A 21,381-nucleotide genomic window follows, 5' to 3' on the forward strand; every position below is an offset into this window, starting at 1 on the left:
TTAATACACACTGACTTACAGTTCCTGTAGGAAAGAAATAGTATTTCTTATTTGAAATATCTTGAGTTCCAGTGTGGGATGAGTTCTAAAAGCTGATAGTTTCTCACAGATGAGAACAGGAAGAGATTTTTGCATGGTGTTAAAAATAGAGGTGAATTTGGAGGGTGAAATCCTAATGAGATATACAATTATCTCAGCTTATCTCAGGGATAAACCAACAACTCATGAATGACCACGATAAAGGGATCAATGACACTGGAAGACTTAGCTCTCCTGCTTTGATACCTAAATCTAAGTGTATTGTTATAGCTCAGGATTTGTAAAACAGAGAAAAAATAAACTTGGTGATCTAGAAGAACTTCTGCTTTGTTTCCAGAAAAGGAAACATTAAACCCATTCAATATACAAATACTCTTTTGAAACATTAAATCTCAACAGCAGAATTTGAATGTTCCAAGGATAAAGAGGTTGAATAACTAAGAATAGTCTATGAAGATGCTGACATTCACCTTGAAACTAAATTAAAATAGTCCACTTCCTACCCTCCTGAACAGAACGTAATTTAGTATCAAAGTGTACAACAAGAGGACTGAAGAGTTGTGTGAAACTGTCTGACTAGAAATTCTGCTATACTTCAGTTAAATTTAAAGCACTTTGTAAGGAAGTTCTCTCAGTTACCCTGATACTCTTCTGTTTTTCAAAACAAAAAATAAAAGGATACAAGAACATCACGGACAGTTCAGAAGGAAATACACAAGCATTTAAGCGTAATTTACTTGTGGCTTAACTGTTGATGATGAAAAAAAAACCAACCTGATGATGATCACCTGCAGCACAATCACACAGAAGATGGGAATGTAGCAAAGTAACAAGTCAAAGAAGGGGAAAAAATATTTTACAGGAACTAAAATAAAGAAACAATACTTCACACTGTGATTATTCCAAAAATCTAACTAAGAGGGGAAGAGCACAACATCTACCAGAATTAGTATCAATGTTAATTGATGGTAAGCTCAGACTCCATTCTTTTCCTTGAAGTGTCTTCAAGAAGAACTGAAATGAGTACTGTCTGGAAAATGGCAAAGATGTCCTATGAAGCTGATTTCATAGAAAACTCAGAAAACTCACAGTATGCCCCACAAAGCTTTGTAAAGTAGGAAAAAAAAAAAAGGATGACAAAAAGAGATTAAATATTCAATAAAACACTAACCAATTTATTAAGAATGGTAATTAAAAGATCTGAGAAAATGGACAGGCCAGTGTCTGTATTCAGTTGAGTGAATCTTCAAGTTCAACTTTCTGTCTTTGGCTATTTTGTATTTTTGGAAGTGTGACACGTTTAGGATTGAGAAATCATATGAAAACACAGTTCGGAGTAGTACTACTGTGGGTAAGTGCACTTCCCTGCAGAGTTCCAAGATTTTCACTTGGGCCTTTTGTTCCCAAAGCACATGACTGCCCCCTCCCTTCCACCAAAGAGCGTATTTGCATAGACTTTTGTCCTCTAATCAGACCTACTGTACAATATGGACCACAGTTACCATATTAAACTTAGGAATTTTTTCACTAGCAAGCATCTTTTCACTTGTAAAACATCACCTGGAATGGATTAGGTACTTAACACTCAAGGTTATGACAAACTTTGGAAATTCTGTGGAAACTTTTATAATCTTCAGGGAAGCCTCCAAATCCAAATTTTATGGACACTTGTAGCTCTGTTTTTCAGAATTAGTGATTGTAGTTATGAATTTTAAGGTGACATGTAAGATATGACAGTTAATCCTGTTTAGTTTTCAGACAAATTGCAAGTCAGACATTCTGAAGACTGGTGGGTGCTTTAGTATTTATTCTTTCAGCAACATTAAGCAACACTACTTATGTTTTATACAATTTTATCACACTAATACAGGATTGCTCATTGAAATTTTAGCTGCTTTAAAGAGAAATATCAGTGTCTTTTTCCAGCGGATTACAATATACACTGGACGTAAGCACTACTGAAACAAGACAAAGATCAATTAACAGCAAAAAAAAAGAAAAAAACCTGGTATTTTTTCATGATTGTTTTTACTGTTTTGCCTTGTAATTATTACAGTAGTCAGCATCCAATATCCATGTGGCAGAAATTGGCCTTAAGTGTTTGGCTTAATCCTTATCACATTTAATCTTTTTCAGTAAATAGTTTCCTGCTATCCCAGTTGCTTGCAGTCCAAACAATTCACACCAAAAACTATTCAGATGCTTTATTTGCATGAACAACTTCATTTGAGAGACTATTCTGACAACGGTCTCAGTTTGAACAGAAAGTGGTTTCTAAACAAGCCCTTGTAGGCTTCTCTGATTATTATTATTTTTTTTTAATAGAAGACAACAAAGATGTTAGTGAGCATCTCTAAAACGAATTCCTGGGAGAATCGGTGTGAGAATCAGCCACTACGGTACTCAAAGATGACACTATTCCAGCTCAGAATTTCATCATACTGGCCAAAACCTCAAAATCAACTAGAGACTGTGATGTAAAACATGAGTACAAGAGTCTTCTCACACCTGGTTCATGTTTTGGTGTTTACTCCAACTTCTGTATTTTTTCAGTATTTTGAAATGAATTAATATGCATGAAAAATCAACAGCCTAGAAACAAAAACGCTGAGTGTGCAGCTGCAGCGTCATTACCCAAATGGACAGAGAGATGAACGTCTGTTGAAGCAAAATAAGCTCCATGGCAATGTGACACTTGTACGAAGCATAAACCTCCCTGGAGCAGCAAGAAAATACTACCAGAACGAACAGACTCTAATCCAGCAGAAGTGACTTTACTTCTGTTGTAAATTTCCTACTGACATTAATAAATCTCAGGAAGATTTCGCAGCACCACCTTTTAACAAATACTGCTATTTTTGGTCAGCTGAAAAGTGACAGACATCCACTGCCTAAAAAAGGCTTATCAAGTTCCAACTTAGAAAGTCCATTTCACTAACATGGGAACTCAAGTCTCAATTATCCTTTGGCTGACTGGGGAGCACAGGGGAGTGGGAAAGCAGTTTGAGTTTCACTACAAGCCTGGAAAAATAAGCTCAGGTTTAGAAACAAGGTAGCAGAGCAGCTTTCTGTACCTCCAGTCACATCTCTGCTTCACCACTTATAGCTGTAGAATAAAGACAATTTTACTTTGGCATATTTCATGTTTAAAAAAATAAAAAAAAAAAAATTTGCTCTTTCTTATTGCTAGTTTCCAAACAGTTACACTGGTAATTTTCTTATCAATGATGCCCCCGTTATTGATAGTGCTCTCAGTGTTACAGCCCACAGTCAGATGACTTTCCTCTCTCCTGGACAGTTTGATTTTATCCTTTTTTGTGTCTATCCAAAGGTGGTACCAAAATGAATGGGACTACTTTCACAAGCAGTAGTTAAACTCCTGCTTGTGGGAGGCACATATTTGTGCTGTCTGTGCTTACAATAACCTTGCCTGCAACACAGCATCTTTGCAGCACCTTCTTTAATCAACAGGCATCTGAAACAGAGCTCAGTCAATTAGGACACTGTCCTTCAATGCCTGCCGAATCCTTTGTCTGCCAATGAATCACCGGTCCCTGAAGATTTCTCATTTAAAGGTCAAATCTGCTATGAAGGACAGATAGAAGCCATCTGGCTTTCCTGTAGAGAAATAAAAAAGCTTTTTTGTTAGGAGGTGACAACGCTGAATCCATTAGCTGCATCTGAAGAGTGATGGTGCACCTCTTCCTTAATGCAGAACTGGCTACATAATTGACTCCAGATTTTAGTCATTACTACTCAGAATTTATAGCATTGAGTAATTTTACAAAGCCCAGCAATTAGCACTACAGCTGTGCTGGAAATGGAAAAGCAAGGAGCAATGGCAGGAAAAAAGTGAGTGTAGCAATATCTTCATTGTATTATCAGTTATGAATTGACAAGTCAATAAAACTATTTCAGCCCAGTCTTTCTTCTGAAGTCTGAGAAATGGAAAAGCATATGTGAAGAGTGGAAAATTAAAGGGCAATTATCTCAGAGGCCAAAGAAAGGGAAACACACACTGAGGAGAATCCTCTGCTACTTTTCAATTTAATTCCATTTTGTGACATTTTTGAACCAGTTTTCAGAAAAGCCTAAATCAGAGAGTGACAGTAGGAGATGGTGTCATGAACTGTGTGATGAAGCACACTATACTGACAGCTTTCTTTATAAATAGTATGGAGAGGACAAAAGGACATGAAAAGATCAAAAAGAAAACTAATTTTAAGCTTTGCAGTTACTTTTTCTTGGTCAAAAACTGACAAGCTTTTTACTGTAAAACTAAACACCAGGAATCTGAAAAGGGTTTCTCCAGGTTTGAGGATGGAGACAATTCTGTGCAGTTGGTAATCCCCATTTTCCAAGTTTTCTTACAGGGAATATAAATGAATGGATGTTCAAAAATGGAGTGATGCAAGTGAGCAGAACAACAAGATTTTCTTGTTTTCCTGGGAAAGTACTAGCCTATTTTTTCACAAATACTGGGTAAACTCAGTGAGTGATACCATGTATATCCACTGCAAGCAAAGAGCTGGTTCAGAAACTGGTTTTCCATATACTTTTCAAGAATAATTGTGAAACTTCAAACAGAGCTTTGTTTGTTTTCTGATAAATGCTTATTCCCTTACTTTCAGTCCAATTCTAGCTGTGAGAATACATGGTTTAGGTCAGCACTGATTTAATTTCTGAAAACAAATGCTATGCAAAGCAAGTAAGAAGGTACTGCCAAATTCTGATGTGCTTTAAACCTGTATCTTCAGTTGAAGCCATAGTGAGTTTCTGTTTCTTTTCTGGCTAGCAGGAAAAAATGATGTCCATTGCTATCTTGCTCTGGTAAGAAAATTGGTTTGAGTAGTTTGCTCTCGTTTGAACAAGATGATTGTGAAAGCTCCTTCAGGGAGGACAGGAACAGAGCACCCAGATGTGTTTAGACTAGCATGTGCCAATAAACCGTTTCAAAGCGGTGCAATCTATATTTATTTCACAGAACATTATACATTACATAAGCTACTGTTCCAATTTTGCATTTACTTGATCTGTTTCTCCCAAGGCATTTCATAACTTCTGGACAGAAACAACACTTGGACAATATGCCTTCCATTAGATTTTAAGCTTGGTTATACAACTGCATTCTGTCAGTGAGCTCCCTGAGATGTCTCACTGTTACTAGATTGTACAGAATAATTTGGGAAAAAAAAACCCCAAAACAACCAATCTGCCTTTGTTCCGCAGGTTAGTAGTTATAGTCTTAAAGAATATTTTCAGATTTTTCTAAAAGGTTTCATTTAACTTATCACTATGAAATGCTTAAAAAAAAGTAATCATAACTCAAATCATCCAAAGCCTCACAGAAGAGGATATGTTTTACTGAAGTTTCTTGATGATCTTACTTGGTTTCCTTCTATGACTAAAAGTAAGAAAGTCCTTCCAACATCTTCTCTTAACTACTCTAATTAGTGAGCATCCCATTATCAAATACCTATACACTAAATACCTATACAGGAAATGACAAGATACAATACAACAAATCAAGACATGGAAAATCAAAGTAGTGTTCTTTATTTTATTTCAATTTATTTTATTCTAGCCCATGGTAGAATATTATATGGTAGATGAAAATTTTAGTTTTATTTAGAATATTTGTACGATTACTAAAATCAAACCTTCATTCTGGCTCTAAGACCACAGTAGATTATTTGCTGGAAGTTTAGAAAATGAGAACATGAAAATTATTTCTCAATGCAGTTTTTACACCTTTCTGTGACCAGCAAGCAGACACTTCCTGCAAAGCACCTTCCTGCTTACTGGTTTTGTTGAAGACAAAGATTAGACTGGGAGTTCAGCTACCATCTAACAATTCTTTCATACATCTAACGACACTTTCACTTTGAGAAAGCAAAACTGTGGCCATTAAAGAAAAGTCTTTCTTTAGCAATAACCTTTAGAATAATTCATGCCTACAGCAGTATAGCTATGCCTACTGAAAAGTTCCAGTATCAAAGATCTTTATGCCAAACAAATTGGTTGACAAAATAATTACAGTGTAAATAATTACAGTGTAATATTTCAATAGGCATTGTAAGATATATATATATATATATATATATATATGTACTACTTCAGTAAGCATTCCTTTGTTTTACAAAAAAGGAAATTACTCTCCTTGCAGTTTAATCATCAAACTAGTATTCTCAGTAATTTCCAAATTGAGATAAAGGTAACCTATCTTGTTCCCTGTAAGCCCAGAGCCTGAGTGGCTTCAGGCCCCTAATGCAAAAGAAGGGCCCTACATAAAAGTGAGCAGGAGTGCTGCCACTACAGCACCAATGAGGAAAATGCTAACTATGAACTTCACCTCTACTCTTCACCAGGACACCTTCTTAGATAAAGGAACATTTGTAAATTTCCACCTTTGTTCTTTGTGAAAGTGATACCCTGGTTGAAATGGCTATTGACTGGTCTCACATATAAAAGGTAATTTAATTTTGCGGGTCAGTCCAAAATGGATCTTTACCTAATTTGAGTCTGTTGAAATATATATGGATTTTTTGTTAAAGCTTTAAGGAAAAAAATAAAAATCAATTGAGATGCTGAAAGCATTTATTCAATTTTTCTACAACAAGGTACAGTATTATCTTGTTAAATGACTGCATCAACTTGCCACTCACCCCAAGAGAGGCAAGGCCCCTTGTTCCTTTTTTTTATTAGCTCTAACAAAGCTTATAACTGATTTCAGACGGGCTAATGGGTATTTAATACCCCAAACAAATTTTCTAGCACGTTATTAAAAAAAAAAACCCAAAACAAACCCAAACAACAATGACCTATTCACCGTTCTATAACAGGTTAAGATGATTCTGATCCTAGCCCATTTAAAGCTATTTTCTGTTTTATTTTTTAGAATTAAGATAGTAAAATGAAAAATCAAAAGCTAAAGAAAGCAACTACTTTCACAGGAGCTTTGAACATTGTCATAAGCATCCAGCAGATCATAATATCAACAGCTGCTTTATAGAAGACTCCTCTGCTTACGCACTCTTTAGGGATCCCAGGATGATGTATTATTTTTGCACAGATTTAAGGAGTATATTTAAAGGATAACTTTGAACCAAAAAGACCAAATTTTCAACAGGGGTCAGAACACTGAGCTGTCAGGGGAAAAAAAAAGTTTATATGAGATAACAAAACTTAAGAGAGCTGAATAATTTGGCTATCTTCCTGACAATACCCTATTGTGTGGATTTTGTTTTGCTTTTTAAAGGAACAAGCAAACTCCAAATTAACTTAAAAAAATCTGGGGAAGTAGGATCTTTCCCTCTGAGGGTGATTTGCATTCCTTATCAGAAACACTTGCCTTACTGCTTCAGTTCTGTGTGCTTTGACATTTTAAAGCCTCTGTGAATGGATAGAGGATAATGGACTTTTAGAGGATAAAAGTCATAGTTTACCAAGCTGCAGCACTGTGAGAGCTCAGGATCCCAATAACTAATTTCTGTATTTGATCTAATAGTGATCTGTCATGTAACAACTAAGCTTGTATACTTTTCATGCAATGAAAACACTGTTATTTCTACTTTGTAATGGAATTTAGAAGCAACCACATGGATCTAATTCACAGTTCAGGTGGTCAGAGCATGGGCTGGTAACGCCACAGTTGTGGATTTAATCCAACATGGGCCACTCACTTAAGAATCGGACCTGATGATCCTTGTGCATCCTTTTCAACTCAGAAAATGCTCCGATTCTGAAATTTCCTTATAGATTTTGCTGCCTTTCATGATCTCCAAATTTATGCAGTACCATCATGCTTTACATAATTTTGATTTTTAACTATTGAACATAACTGAGCTGTAACATAACTCTCAGCTGTACAACTTTCTGGCTTTCAATTATGTATCTTGATCTGTTAAGTCAATAAAATTATACTGGAAATTTACATACAGTAAAAGAATATTAGAAGTGTCTGAAATTCCCAACTATTCCTATATTAAAACTATCCTTTACAAGTACTTTACAGAACTCAACATCCTACTATCATTAATTACTGAAAGCATATACCCTCTAACAGCATTTCTAGAGAATTTTCCACCATAAAATGGACTGCCAAGATACGAATAAGAAACAAGGATATTGCATATAATGAGCAGTAAGTATCAGAAGACTTGGTAAAAAATATCAGAGCTCACAAGAACACATTCAAGGCAAGGATGAACAACACTGTCACATAAGCATGTCCTGCCCTAGTGGAAGTGGCCCATGGCAGGGGGGTGGAATGACATCATCTTTAATATCTCTTCCAGCCCAAGCCATTCTGGGATGCTGTGATCAAATGACAGGGAACCCTGGACTAATAATGAGTAAGATTAAAATGCATCATAAGTCTCAAACTTATTGGTGCAAACACTGAAGAACGAGCCCTTCTGAAGTTCAATGAAACCACTGGTTTGAGCTCCTGATGACTGTTACAGTCAAGCATAAACTTGCCCCAAATTAACCCCTGCTCTACCTGTTGATGCCTACTTCAAATTTTACTAGGATTTATGGTGCAGTCTTTGCAGTCTAAAAGATCTTCCCCTTCCTTACTGTATCACTCATGTTTCCAATGAGTAAGCAGAGCCAAATGTCTTCTTTATAAAGTCGAAATTCTTAAGATAGGACTTGCATACTGTTGGGAAGGTCTTTTCCTTGAAAAGAAGATGTCTCCATGAAAGTGTAGTTACTTCACTAACTTGGCAGGTACTGAACCATTTCAGTTGCCTACTTTAGGTTTTAATCTCCTATGCTCTATGTAAGTAACCTGCTCAATCTATAGGGCATTTAGGGACAGAGGTGAGGTTCAAGTATTGATAAAAAGAAATAATTTGCTGTCATTTTCTCAGAAAAACAGTAGAGTGGAGGGAAAATTGTCATCTCTACCACAAAACACAGCACTTGTGACTCGCATAGCTTCCTGGATATGGAACTGAACAGCTGCAAGAACTCTGTATTGATTTGAAACCAAGAAACTCTAAATAGAAATGCTTGAATCCTTGAAGAGAAAAGGAAACATTTGTGCAAGTCACAATTTAGTTTTCTTTAAGGAAATTGTATTAGAACATGAAATACTTATTTGAAGATTCTGAATCTCTGCTATCATAGCTTACTGAAAACAGTGAAAAACAGCCCATCTGAGAGACAATCCACCGCTTGAACAAAAATTACACTAAACTAATTTCCATTGGATACATAGGCTCCACAAAGTCTTTTGGGTAATTAAAACAGATAGCCCTTCACAATAAATCAGGTTATAAATCCCCAACATTTGTCTAAAATGTAAGTCTAATGAAATCTAGACCGAGATGTATCCAGTATTTTTCATGTCAACTATTGTGCAAACACCAAATGGAGAAGAATGACTTAAGCTGGTATAAAAGGACAAAGTTAGAATTATAGGACACAAGGCTGCCTTCACAATAAACAAAAATTTCTTGTTAATGAAGATATGCCAGCCTACTTGTTTTAAATCTTCAGTAGATTGAAGATTTAAATCTTTCAGTAGACTGGTTTTATAACTAGAAGACTAGTTTTATAAACCCATCCATGACTTAAAGGTTTCTAGACCAGATAGGACAATCTTTAACGACAGTCAGTGTTGACTGCTTTACTTTTCCACTTTTGATAAGGTGGAAACACTGTTTTTAGCTAAAATATCCAGTAGAATAGAGTACTAGAGCAGAGTATGTAGCATTGCATGGATGATAAAAAGCCATTCTGTATTCATGGGCACATGCGCAAAGTGTTCTCCAAGTACGTTCTCCTATCTTTAACTTCAGTGTTTCTAGATATTGCTCAAAGCTTATGAAACAGGAGCAATTATTTTCAGGTGAGACAAAAATCAGTCATCATCACAAGTGACTGAAAAATTCATAATGAGATATCCTGGGTTACTGAAAGACAATGAAAGCTTCATGATTACCTTTTTTACAGTCTTGTCAGGTTCAAGAGCAATATCTGGAATGTTGGCATCCACCATAAGGGAAAATAAATTCAAGATCAAGTTGGAATACCTAAGCAGAAGAGCAAATTAGATAAAACAATACAACAATTTTACCACTGTAAACGATACAAAAGACGCTTTTTAAACAATTTAAGAACTTATCATCATAATCTTACAGAGAACTGTTAATGCTTCAGAGATCCATTTTTCATACTATTTGAAAGTATCTGTGTTAAAGAAAACAAGATACTGACATTAACTATCAAAGTTTACCCTTCAAAATCTCTCAAACTGCCAAAGCTGAATAAAATGCTCTGATTTTGTTACAACTTTCTAAAATTGTCAGAACATTTACTCAGAGACACATCAAATATAAACAAGTTTTAATGCCATTTTCTACCTCTGGTAGGATAAACATATTCTAGAATATTGATTCAAAGGTTATTTTTTATTAAGAAGTGATACGCGGCAAGATACATATTCAAAGAGATGAAGTCTCCATAAGTACAAAAAATTATTTTTCCAATCACTGCAAAAGTTTTTTATATAATTAGTTAAATATATAACCAGATCCAAATCTTCAGTTGCTCAGTTAAGTTCCAGTAATAATGGTAGCCAGTACACTTAGGAAGTACAAATGTCAGCTACAACCATTAAAAGATATAAAAGTTTTAAGCCATTAAGAGACAAAACTTTTCAGCTTTAAAATAGTATTGGAAGCACTCATGACAATTTTTTAAAGAACACCATTTTGCCCTTGCAAAAAATTAAGTGTCAGTTTCTTTATGAAAGGATAATTTTCAAGCTGTTCAATGCAAACCAAAATTCTGTCTGCAAAAAGATCTAGTTCCCTTTAAAATATAAAATATGTTTACTGACTTCACAATTTGAAATACTGCTTTGCCAAGAGAACCAGGAGCTTCACAGATGATAGAAAATGAATTTTTAGCAGCAAAACTTGTTTATTAGGAAGCTGCTGAATATATATCAGCTGACAACTGCAAGCAGTACAAAGTATTTCAACTAAACAAAAGGTCTACTTCATAGCTGCATTTTACAAAGTAGATATTGCGCAAAAAGACATCTCTCTAGAAAAACTTAATTCCAACAAAAACTCTTGACACTTTATTATTATCTGGAATTAACACTACCTAACACATTCCAATATAAGTTTTAAAACATTATAAGAACAGCATTAAAAACTACTGTTTGGCTAGAAATCTTCAGCACTTTATTTTTTTCAGCAGTTTTACTTCAGTTCCCCAGGGGCTGAAGTCAGGAAGATTACTTCTATGACAAATTAAAGGAAAAGAAGAAAAGTTAACTCTACCATTTTGTTTCAAGTCTGGCTAAGGAATCTGGCAGTCAGGTTGCTCTGCTGCTAGGAACAGACACTACAGATTTTAATTATTTTTTTTTCTACTTGCCTTCTAATTTTTTCTTCTACTAGCAAATTTCTTTTTAAACATGCTTAAATGTTACAGATACGTGCTCTCAAGTCCCTTCCTAGGCTACTGGTACCTTCAGTAGTTTTCTCTTCAAACTGATACAGAATCCAGAGTCTCGGAGTCCCTTTTGCTCTTCAACTGTACAGAGGATAAAAGCTTGTAAGCACTACAGGTTATTGGAGCTATTTATGTGATGGAGGCTTGTGAAAAAAAGATTTTAAAGGTCTAGGCATCATTGTTAGATGCCAGTTAAGAGATGGTTCTGTTCTGTACAATGAAGTCTTCTGATTCTTGATGAATAAGATTACCTGAAGAAACTCACTTGGGGGGGAAAAAAACCAAGGAAAGGTAATCTGGGGGAAGTGTGGAGTAGAAAAAACCCTAAAATTAAGGAAGAATTTCTCACTATACTATCTGCAGGTCTGTCTTCTGCCCATCACAACATTTCTATTAACTCAGTAATCCACTGCCGTCCTTATTACAGGCAGCATCTTTGGCAAACTCATCTAAGGGGAGACTTTGCTGAATCACCTGAGTTAGAAGCTTGACTTGTAAAAAATCAAACACCTTTGCCAAGCAAGGACTATTACTCATCATTGACATCTACATTAGAAAAGCCTCTGAAATGGGTGACATCCATCCACAGCCAGAACAAACTTTAAGCCAGGTTTTCCTGGTTTTTAGGAGATTTAAAGGAGTACCTAAACCAAAACCGAAATCCTTCTCTCATCATTCTTTGCTTTCTTCAAACTCAGTACATATTAACTTACAAAATAAATGAGGAGTCAGCTGCACTGAATGTTGATTAACTTCTGGTTTGAACACGAAGTACTGTTAAAGAAATTCAACAAAAAAGCACTACTTCTACATAGAAGAGGTCTCATATATCAAGAAAGAAAACCACATCAGACAAAAGGTCAAATTCTCATTGCTGTTTTCTGAGAACAGAAAGTTTTGTTTTCAAGCAGTTAATCTCAAATACCTGCTTGATCTTAAGCATTCCTTTATTTATTTTTTCAGTATTTACCAGACTCTTTGCATACAGATATCCTAAACCAATCAAATGTTTAGGGTGTGGACTTTCCAACACTCTACCAAATTTGAAGCTACAAACATCCACTATAAAGACAAGGACAGGAAGATATACAGTAATCTGCAGTCCCAAACTAAGGCCCTGCTCACCTGGTCCAACTCAAAATTTCTAAGTTTAAAATGCCTTAAGAATCCTGTCCTTCTTTCAGTGGAACATGGGATCCTCCACAACTCAATTCTCTTCTCAAGAGCTTGAATACTCCCTAATCATTGCAATGTCACGGTTAGCTGTTATAAATTACAGCATTTATTCTTCCCAAAGTATCTTCTCACAGTCCAAACTCAGTGAATATGGACCTGATCCCACCCAGCTTCACTTTTGCTCTTCTCTCTTCACCATCTACTCCCAGCTTTTAGAACACTATCCAGACCCTGCACTGCCTAGCTACCACCTTTCCAAAGCAGCAGCACTTCCCAAGCGCCATCACAGCTTTCCACTTGTTGCACACAGTATTTCCATTCAGATCTGGACAGCAACCTCAGTCACTAAATTTAGAACAGACTGGGGAAGAAACTGCACCGGCCAGCTGGACAACCTCACCCACACAGAGAAAAAAAATCTCAGCCCAAACTACAGCTTCTGTCCCTACTCCTACTTACCTCCTACTCCTTCGCCGTTACCTATGCCTAAACTGAACAGCACAAGCTTCTCACAGGACTAATGCAGGGGAAACCCTTACTTGGAAGGAACAAAACAATCTAGACCCTCACTCTGGAAGAAAATTCTGAAATGCTCTGACTGGATTCTTTGCTGCCACAGATTGTACAGAGAGGGTGTATAGAAGATATTCCAGAACATTCTGAACATAACCCTGTGCCATGTGCTCTGGAATGACTCTCCTTGAGCAAGGATGTGGGACAAATGATCCATTTTGTGATACTAGCTAATCTGCTGAAGATATGTAAGCAGGAAATACTCTGTGGAAAGGAAATGCTGACACATAGTAGGATTTAAACATCTTGAAACAGGCTCAACGCGTATAACGAAAGCATAAAAGACTGCTACAGCTCTAGTGAAGATGCAAGTCCTGCTGACAGCCACAGTTTGCCCTGCAACACATTCAGAAGGCAGCAGCTGCTCCTTCACTACAGCACTGCTGACATACACACACAACTGATTACTGTTGCTCAAAAAAGTAGAAAGTATCTCCTTATTCCTACCCCACCCCAGAAAATCCCCCAAACTAACTAAAGAAAATACAATAATGATTATATACTAAACTGTTTACAATCAGAAACAATGGACAAAACTATTCTTTCACGTGTAACTTTAAAATTGTTACATTTTTTCACTATGTAACATCCATTCCACCACGAATTCTGATACACCAAGATACAGTACTTGAAATAGGTAGAGAACTGGTTGTTCCCAGTTATTCCCAGGGAAAGAAACAACTAAAATAAAGCACAATCTGATGGAGATAAGAGTTTGCATTTTGTTCTACACTATCAGAGGTTATGATTTCACACTGCTTGGCTGGAAGATGTGTCTTTGGGTTTCTGTCAATATGCAGAACTGTTAGAACTAAAGTGTTCCACATCCAGTTATTCTTTTTTAACAAGTAATCTTAATTATTTTTAGTTCTAGCTGCTTAAAGTAATAGAATAATTCTAATATTATCATACAGTATTGCTGTTGAAAACGTTAAGGATATTTATCCCCAATCGTTTAAAAATATTTTCCAATAAAGTGGGCAAATACTGGCGATACTATAATTACAACTACAATTCCAGACATTAAAAATGAAACCATCCTGATTTACAGTTTAGTTGTATACCCAAATTACCACTATACTACAGATTTAATGATGGTCTTTGTAGCAAATCATTACATAAATTAATTCAATTAATAATCTTTCACTGACACAACAGTCCTTTCCACTGAAACAGCTAGATTTAAACAATAAAAACAAGTATATGTCAAGTATACGAGAAATAAGAAATACTTATTTAAGCAAAACAAAGTTCAGAAGTTAAACTGTTCTCTGAAGTTATGAATATCGCTGGCTAGTAACATGCCACGGTTTTTTGAAATTGCTGAATGCCTTTTTAACCCATTAATAAGGTCAGCTCCTAGACCAACTCCTTAGTCTTCCTCCTTTTATCAACTGAAGAACTACAGTGCAACATTTTATTTCTGATCATTGGCTGCTTTCCATATTCCAGGTACTTTTCACATAAGCTTACCATATTACCATTTCTTACACATTTTCGAAGGTTTCTATTGGGTAATCTTTGATATTAAAATGAAAATCTTTCCTTCACTTAGCTTCAGTGAATACATGCCAAATCAGATCCCTGGACAGACCAGGAGTGTTTACCCGTGCTCTGTTCAAAAAAATAAGCCACTTTGTTCAGAAAGCTGATGGGTAAGTAGTACAGTCATTGCAAAAGAATGAAGCTGATTCCAAATTTACAAGAAAGGTCTGTTGGTTCACAGACACCAGCATCTAAAGAGTTTTTAGCTGCCACAATTCTGGGTATTTAAAGAAATTTCTAACATGCTTGATTGTCACTACAAGTTGCTAATTTTTGTCCCACAGGAGCTGAACTGAACTAAGCATATGTGCATGTCATCTTCAAGCCAAAGAATTTGATCATCATTAATTTAAACTGGAGGAGGATAAAGCAGCAAATGAGTAATGACTTAAATTAAAATGACAGTTCCTTGATCATCAATAATCAGAGGAAAAGAAGCTTAAGGGCAAAAACATACCCCAAAAGAAATATAACTTAACAACCCACTTGAGTTATGAAATGAAGCTATTTAAGTTATTAAACAAGCAAAATTGGGGGCTTGAACTTGAACAACTATATTCACTCTCCACATTACACCAACAAAGGAATGTTTTCATTCCTTGTTTCATACAAATTCTTGTGTTCACATTTAAACAAGCTTTAAATTTTCAGCAGAAACATATCAGCAATTCATTTACTCTTCAGAGTGGCTTTAGAGTGGTTCTAATGAGTTTTGGCATAAATCCAGCGCTGTTACCTGCGAAGGTGGAGAAAGGCTGTGTAGCACTGCTTACGGAACTCCTGGTACTGCTCACTCTGAGTACCTCCCATGCCTTCCACCATCTCCTTGTTCAGCTTCATTGGGGGAGGAAGGGGCTTGGGGTCCCGGCCCAAAATATAACCAAAGTCAATGTGAAACAGTTTACCTGTAGAAGAAGGAAAGGCAAACACTGCACATAAGTTCTTGGTGTAAAACTTAGAAAAATGGAATCATTATGAAGATAGTAAGAAGGCCCCCAGAAGTTTTCTGTAAGGTTTATAACAGTATGTTCTTTATCTTCAGCTGTTAACTGGAATTGATGGTTTTAAAGAAGCAAAGCTGATTTCATATTCATTAAGAGTATGAACAGGATCAGTTTCCCTGCTTTTTTTGAGTTGCAAACATGTGGAGTATATTCACAAAGACTGAACCAATACTGAAACTGGTCAGTAGATTAAAAATGTAGTTTACATAATAGATACTACTAATTCTTTGGACCTTCTTCATAATTTGTTAGCAAATTTAAATATAAATACTTAAATACATGTGCAATGTGTGTTTTGCACTTGGTTGTTGGCATGACATATGGTAAATTTAACATACAGCTCATATAAAAAAAAAAAGAAAGTAAGACTCATAATCCTATAAACAACCTTTTAAAGCCATTGATCAACAAAGAAGAGTTCAATACTGTTTCAAAAATCTTTTGAGTTGTTCAAGTAGGGTCAAAAATTATCAATGGTTTTGAATTACATTGAAGAAACATCACTTCAACTTCGAATTTGAAACTGGATTTCAAATCCATCAAGAAGTCTGTCATATCCTTTTTCAGTACTAAAATGCATTGCATCACTTGATCACTACCTTCCCTTCTCAGTTTAACTGACTGCATTTAGAACACTTCTGCAGCATTAACTCAATAAAAACTTGTATATGCCTCCTCTCTTCAAATGCACAAGGCAACTGCCCTTCCTATCAAGAGCCTGCTGTGCTCACCATAATGCTCACACATTACTGGGGGCAGAATTCAGTGTTCCCTTCCAATATTACTGAACTATGCATGAGATGTTATTGGTGGCAAAATGAATAGCTGAACTTCCCTTGGTAAACTTCAGTTTACTAGCAACTTCAAAAAACCTAAAATATTTAGATTAACTGAAGAACAAATATTTAATAAATACACAAAAATTATGTTAATAGAAATAAAATAATTAGTAATTTTTTGGTAGCCATTTTTTTAGGAATAATCTTGACTCAGTTAAATACTGTCCATGGTAAGCAAAAAAATGTCTCTGATTGTGTTCTGCAAATGTATTTTCAATCTGGAATGTGTAATTTAAGCAATGACTTGAGCCATATCACAGCTACATTACAAAAAGATGGTGAGATTGCAGATGTGCATACAGATATAAGATAGAAGATCTTTTAAACAGGAAGGTAGAAATTATTAGCATGATTGTTATACAGACAAATACAGACAGCACAGAAGATAAGTCTTGTTTCAGAATTACAGAACTGAGCAGCATTACATACAGGGGTGCATTTGCTATGGGGTATTTTAACTTTCAGAATCTGTACTCATTTTAAATGTCTTAAGATTTGGAAAAAAATGGAGCAGTCATATTTTTCAGTTAACCACCTGTCTTTGACTGCTTCACTGCATAATAATGTAGTATCAATAGAAAAGGCTTCTTGAGATTTGTCATAATCATTTTTTCTTCAATCCAAGAAACAAATTCCATGACAGTGCAATTTCAAAGAGAGATCACAAGTAACCTGAATTAGGGGCAAAGTGTTTGCTGACTGATAAATGCCACAACCATTACATTTTGCATAACTAATTGTGCTATTAAAAAAGCCTGCCTTTAATACATTCTTTCTGGGCTGGTACAGGAGATTCTTTTAGAGCTTACTTTTGTACATCAGATTTGTGAAGCAACCACTTAAAGAATCCTTCAACCATTAAGCTAGAAAAAATATTTAACTAAATAGTTTTGGGGACCTGTTTTCTGTTCATTTATTCAAACCTGCCACCTTGAAGAGTCAAGAGACAACATTTTGAATAAAACAGTAACTTTTGAAGCAGCATTTTTTTTTCAGTTTGCCCTGTAGATAAGGAATAAAAGATGATAATTAATAATTTACACTGGTAACAAAGACATCTAAAGCATCCAAAAATATTTCAATAATTAAGTGACAGACAATTAGAAAGTGAGATGAGGCCATCCACCACTAACATTATAGGTTTTCTAGCTGTACTTCAACATTCAGCTGATTTTTAAACTGACTTAAAATGTATGTACAAGATCACATTTAAATAAATATATTTACAACCTTTCAAACCTGTGTACTAAACATAGACTTGACTAATTTTAATTCGGCTTCTGCAAGATCAATTAAACCAGCACCCCATGTTACAGAACACGGACAAAAGACTCTCCCTGGTGCCTGCACAAAGATGCTACACCTGGAGCAGCATAAGGGAGCACAGAAGGTCTGGAGATTTCTACAGTGGAAACTGACTGTGCTACACTTCAGGACTTAACAACTGAACAAGTGAAGAACAAGCCTGCTTTGGCCAAATTAAATTTGCTATATACTTAATACAGAAAGCAGGTGATGTTTATATTCTTATTTATGCTAATAAATAATAAATTTATCAAGTTAATAAACTCAATGATTTCAAGTCTTTTAATACCTAGATAAAAGGGTTGCAACTATCTCAAGTGATCACCCCAAGTGCCATTTGTATCAGGGTGTTACACTGAATATTCCACTTCCATTATATTAATGAATGTGACAATTTCCACTCAGCATAACTCCAATTGCAAGAATAAGGGGACCTCTGGAGGACATCTAGTCCAACTCTCTGGTTGAACAGAGTACCAGGTGCACCCAGTACCAGGTGCCAGGGCCATGTCCAGACAGTTTCTGAGTATCCCCAGGGCTGGTCTCTCTACAACCTGTATCACTCATTTCCCTGTAACAGTTCATACAGCTCATATCACGATATTTATACACAGTAATCACCTATCCTCCTAGTAATCCAGCCTTCATGTGAACTTTATGCAACACTACTTTTTCTGAACACTTTGAACTACCATGTTGTACAAACAATTACATGTCCTTCCTTCAATATACAGTGTGTCACAACACATACACTTCTATATCTTACACCACGTTTTACCATGATCCAACTTCTTCTGATTTACTATGTCTTAATTTAAAGGGTCCTAATCTTTAGACAGGCCTATAAATTACAGACAAAACTGGACCTCTACTTTGGTTTACTACCCTTCCCAAATGAGTGCTAAAGCATAAAGGTGAGGTTTTGTTTGTTTGTTTGTTTGTTTCAGTCATGACTTAAACTAAAACCAGGAGTTACTTAAGACAGCAGGTGAAACAGATCTCATCCTTTGAAACTAGTGCACTAGAAATCACCCAGCCCCCTCCATTTATTTTACTGTAGAAAAAGCAAGACACAAGGCATTTACTGACTGGAAGAAGATAAGAAGCTTCCAGGAGTAAGCAGCATGCACATACAAAATCATTTAATTCAAAATCTAAAAGCTGATACTGTTTGGTACTTTTGAGCTTTATTTTTAATTTTTTTTTTATTTTATGAGTTTGACTACCTTTTTCCACTCAATACCTGGTATTCTAACATATGGAATAAAGAGTACAGGCCACTGGACACTTCAAGGATATGGCACAAAACATGGAAGTTACCCTGACTACCAGTCAGGGCAACAGGAATTTCAAAGTCCATATGACTTCCTTTCAGCCTTGAGAGTGATCTATGATTAAGTCAAGGATGGACCTGTAGAGAATAAAAATTGATACCTGGTGCTTGCAATAGCCAGTAACACCTGACTGCAGCTGGAGAGGGTGATCTGCCCATCACTTTCACTGCTAATACCTAGATTTTAATAGAGGAGAAAGTTCCTATGGGGTAGCACAGAAATTGTTTCCTTTTGCTAGGAAAAACCACTGAAAACCAGACAGAACTCTGAAAACCCTAAACAAAAGGCAGAGGACAGAGCAATTAAGATGCAATTACTGAAATGAGGTAAGTCTGATGGCAATTGTCTCTTAACAGTAAAAATGCAAATTACTTCAAACTACTCTGTTTGCATTGTTTGGGAAGAACAAAAAAAAAAAACAACAACCAACCAAAACACCCCAAATTTTCATTATTTCTTTGTAACTCTCAAGCACCACTATTATTTTCACTTGGCCCATATAAAAAATGTACAATTTAGTGATTATGCTAGCTGAATTCCTATTTTAAATTTGAAGCAATAGGATAAAAATGCCTCTGATTAATATGACTGGATGGACAGGGTGTTTTAGAGGCTTTCCCAGTAAATTCTGGTGTTACTGCCAAAACTTCTCTTCTGCTAACAGACCACTGCCATGATGAAAAAATCAGAATGCCTGATTTATTGTAGTAATTGTCATCAGCAGCATCTTACAGCTTTTCCAGGACTACACAACAGTGAAAGTAATGTGAATTTTTAAGAACTTATTCAGGATGCAGGTTTTGAAGTCAGATGCAGCAACAGATGGAGGTAAAGTTTAACATTGTCACCCATGGTAAGAGCCCAGCTTGTCTTAAGCATTATAACTCACCTCCCTCCCCCAAGCTGTCCATTCTCAAAATACATTCCATACAGGCATATTATAAGAAAAAAATTAGGTCTGATATTTATAACTAGATGACAAATGCTGTTCAAGGTACCTAGAAAAGAAAATGTTTTAGCAGATCAAAAGCTAAAAGATAATGTTATTTTTGCAATAAGCACCACAGAAAATGGAGTTCCAGAGAGAAACCTAAAGCACAAAAGTATGCATTAGCTTTGTTTTGTGGTTTTTTCAATAAGGATGTCCCTCTATCAAGACCAATAAGATTTAAAAACATCTTTTAAAATTTACATACTATAGTATTTTGCAACGTTAATAAATGCAATGTACTTGTCTAGGTACTGATACAGAGTAAATGTTTGATTCCTGCAGGTTTTCCATTTCTACCATCTCAGACCTGCTCTGGGATAGATTTTTCTGACTGAAAAACATAGGAGGTCATTTCATATATGAATCTGTTCAGGTCTTGGCTGTCTTTCCCTGGCAGCCCTTTCTAACCAAGACTGAAGAATAAGTGTAGTGTCAGTTGATGACTGCAGTTCTACCTCTAAGCATTAAATGAGAAGACAGCTCAGTTCTTTTACCTATTTACACATGATGCCAGAAGCAAATTTGGTTTTCAGGTTCTGAGCACCCAGTGTTTGACCTGCTCTTATATATTAATAACCTAATTTTATCCACGTAGCAATTTTCCCTCCTGCTACAGAGCAATTTCAAGTGTATGATCAAAGCCCCTGTACTTTGGGAACTCATACTGAGAACTCACAATTTCATGCATGTGACCAGAGGTCACTGAAAGATAAGATGGCCATCAGGAGGGTGAAAATAAGTTGGTCAGACACACACATAAGCAGTGATAGCAAGAAAGCCATTTCAATGCCTAGGTTATCCTACAGTATCTACACACAGCCTGGACCTTTGTGAAACCTCTGCTTATCTATAAATCAAGTCGAAATTTCTAAGATACCTCTAATGGGAAAGGAGACTTCACTTGTTTATGAAAGATGAAATACTTTCTAACTCTCCTTATGACTATACTGACTGCCTTGCATATATAAAAACATCTATGTCTGGATATTTTATTAGTACCTAGATCCTGACTACAATCAATTCAGAGAGTGTAAGAACTGCAGAACAAAGTGTTCTTGGGGGAAGACATGGCATAATTGCAATATACTGGCCTAATG

At 35.8% G+C, this 21,381-nt stretch overlaps 1 protein-coding gene across 5 annotated transcripts in view; it reads right to left on the bottom strand.

The window, feature by feature from the left end:
• PIK3C3 (phosphatidylinositol 3-kinase catalytic subunit type 3) overlaps window positions 1-21,381 on the bottom strand; it is a 67,007-nt gene that overhangs the window by 7,415 nt on the left and 38,211 nt on the right. For all 5 annotated transcript variants that reach the window (XM_066339382.1, XM_066339380.1, XM_066339381.1 and 2 more), the window contains 2 exons: window positions 15,548-15,716; window positions 9,992-10,082 (listed from right to left, as the gene is read on the bottom strand). In XM_066339382.1, coding sequence (XP_066195479.1) covers window positions 9,992-10,082; window positions 15,548-15,716 — 260 coding nt within the window. The remainder of the gene's footprint in view (window positions 1-9,991; window positions 10,083-15,547; window positions 15,717-21,381) is intronic.

The sequence above is a fragment of the Sylvia atricapilla genome, chromosome Z (assembly GCF_009819655.1).
Source record: "Sylvia atricapilla isolate bSylAtr1 chromosome Z, bSylAtr1.pri, whole genome shotgun sequence".
NCBI lineage: Eukaryota > Metazoa > Chordata > Aves > Passeriformes > Sylviidae > Sylvia > Sylvia atricapilla.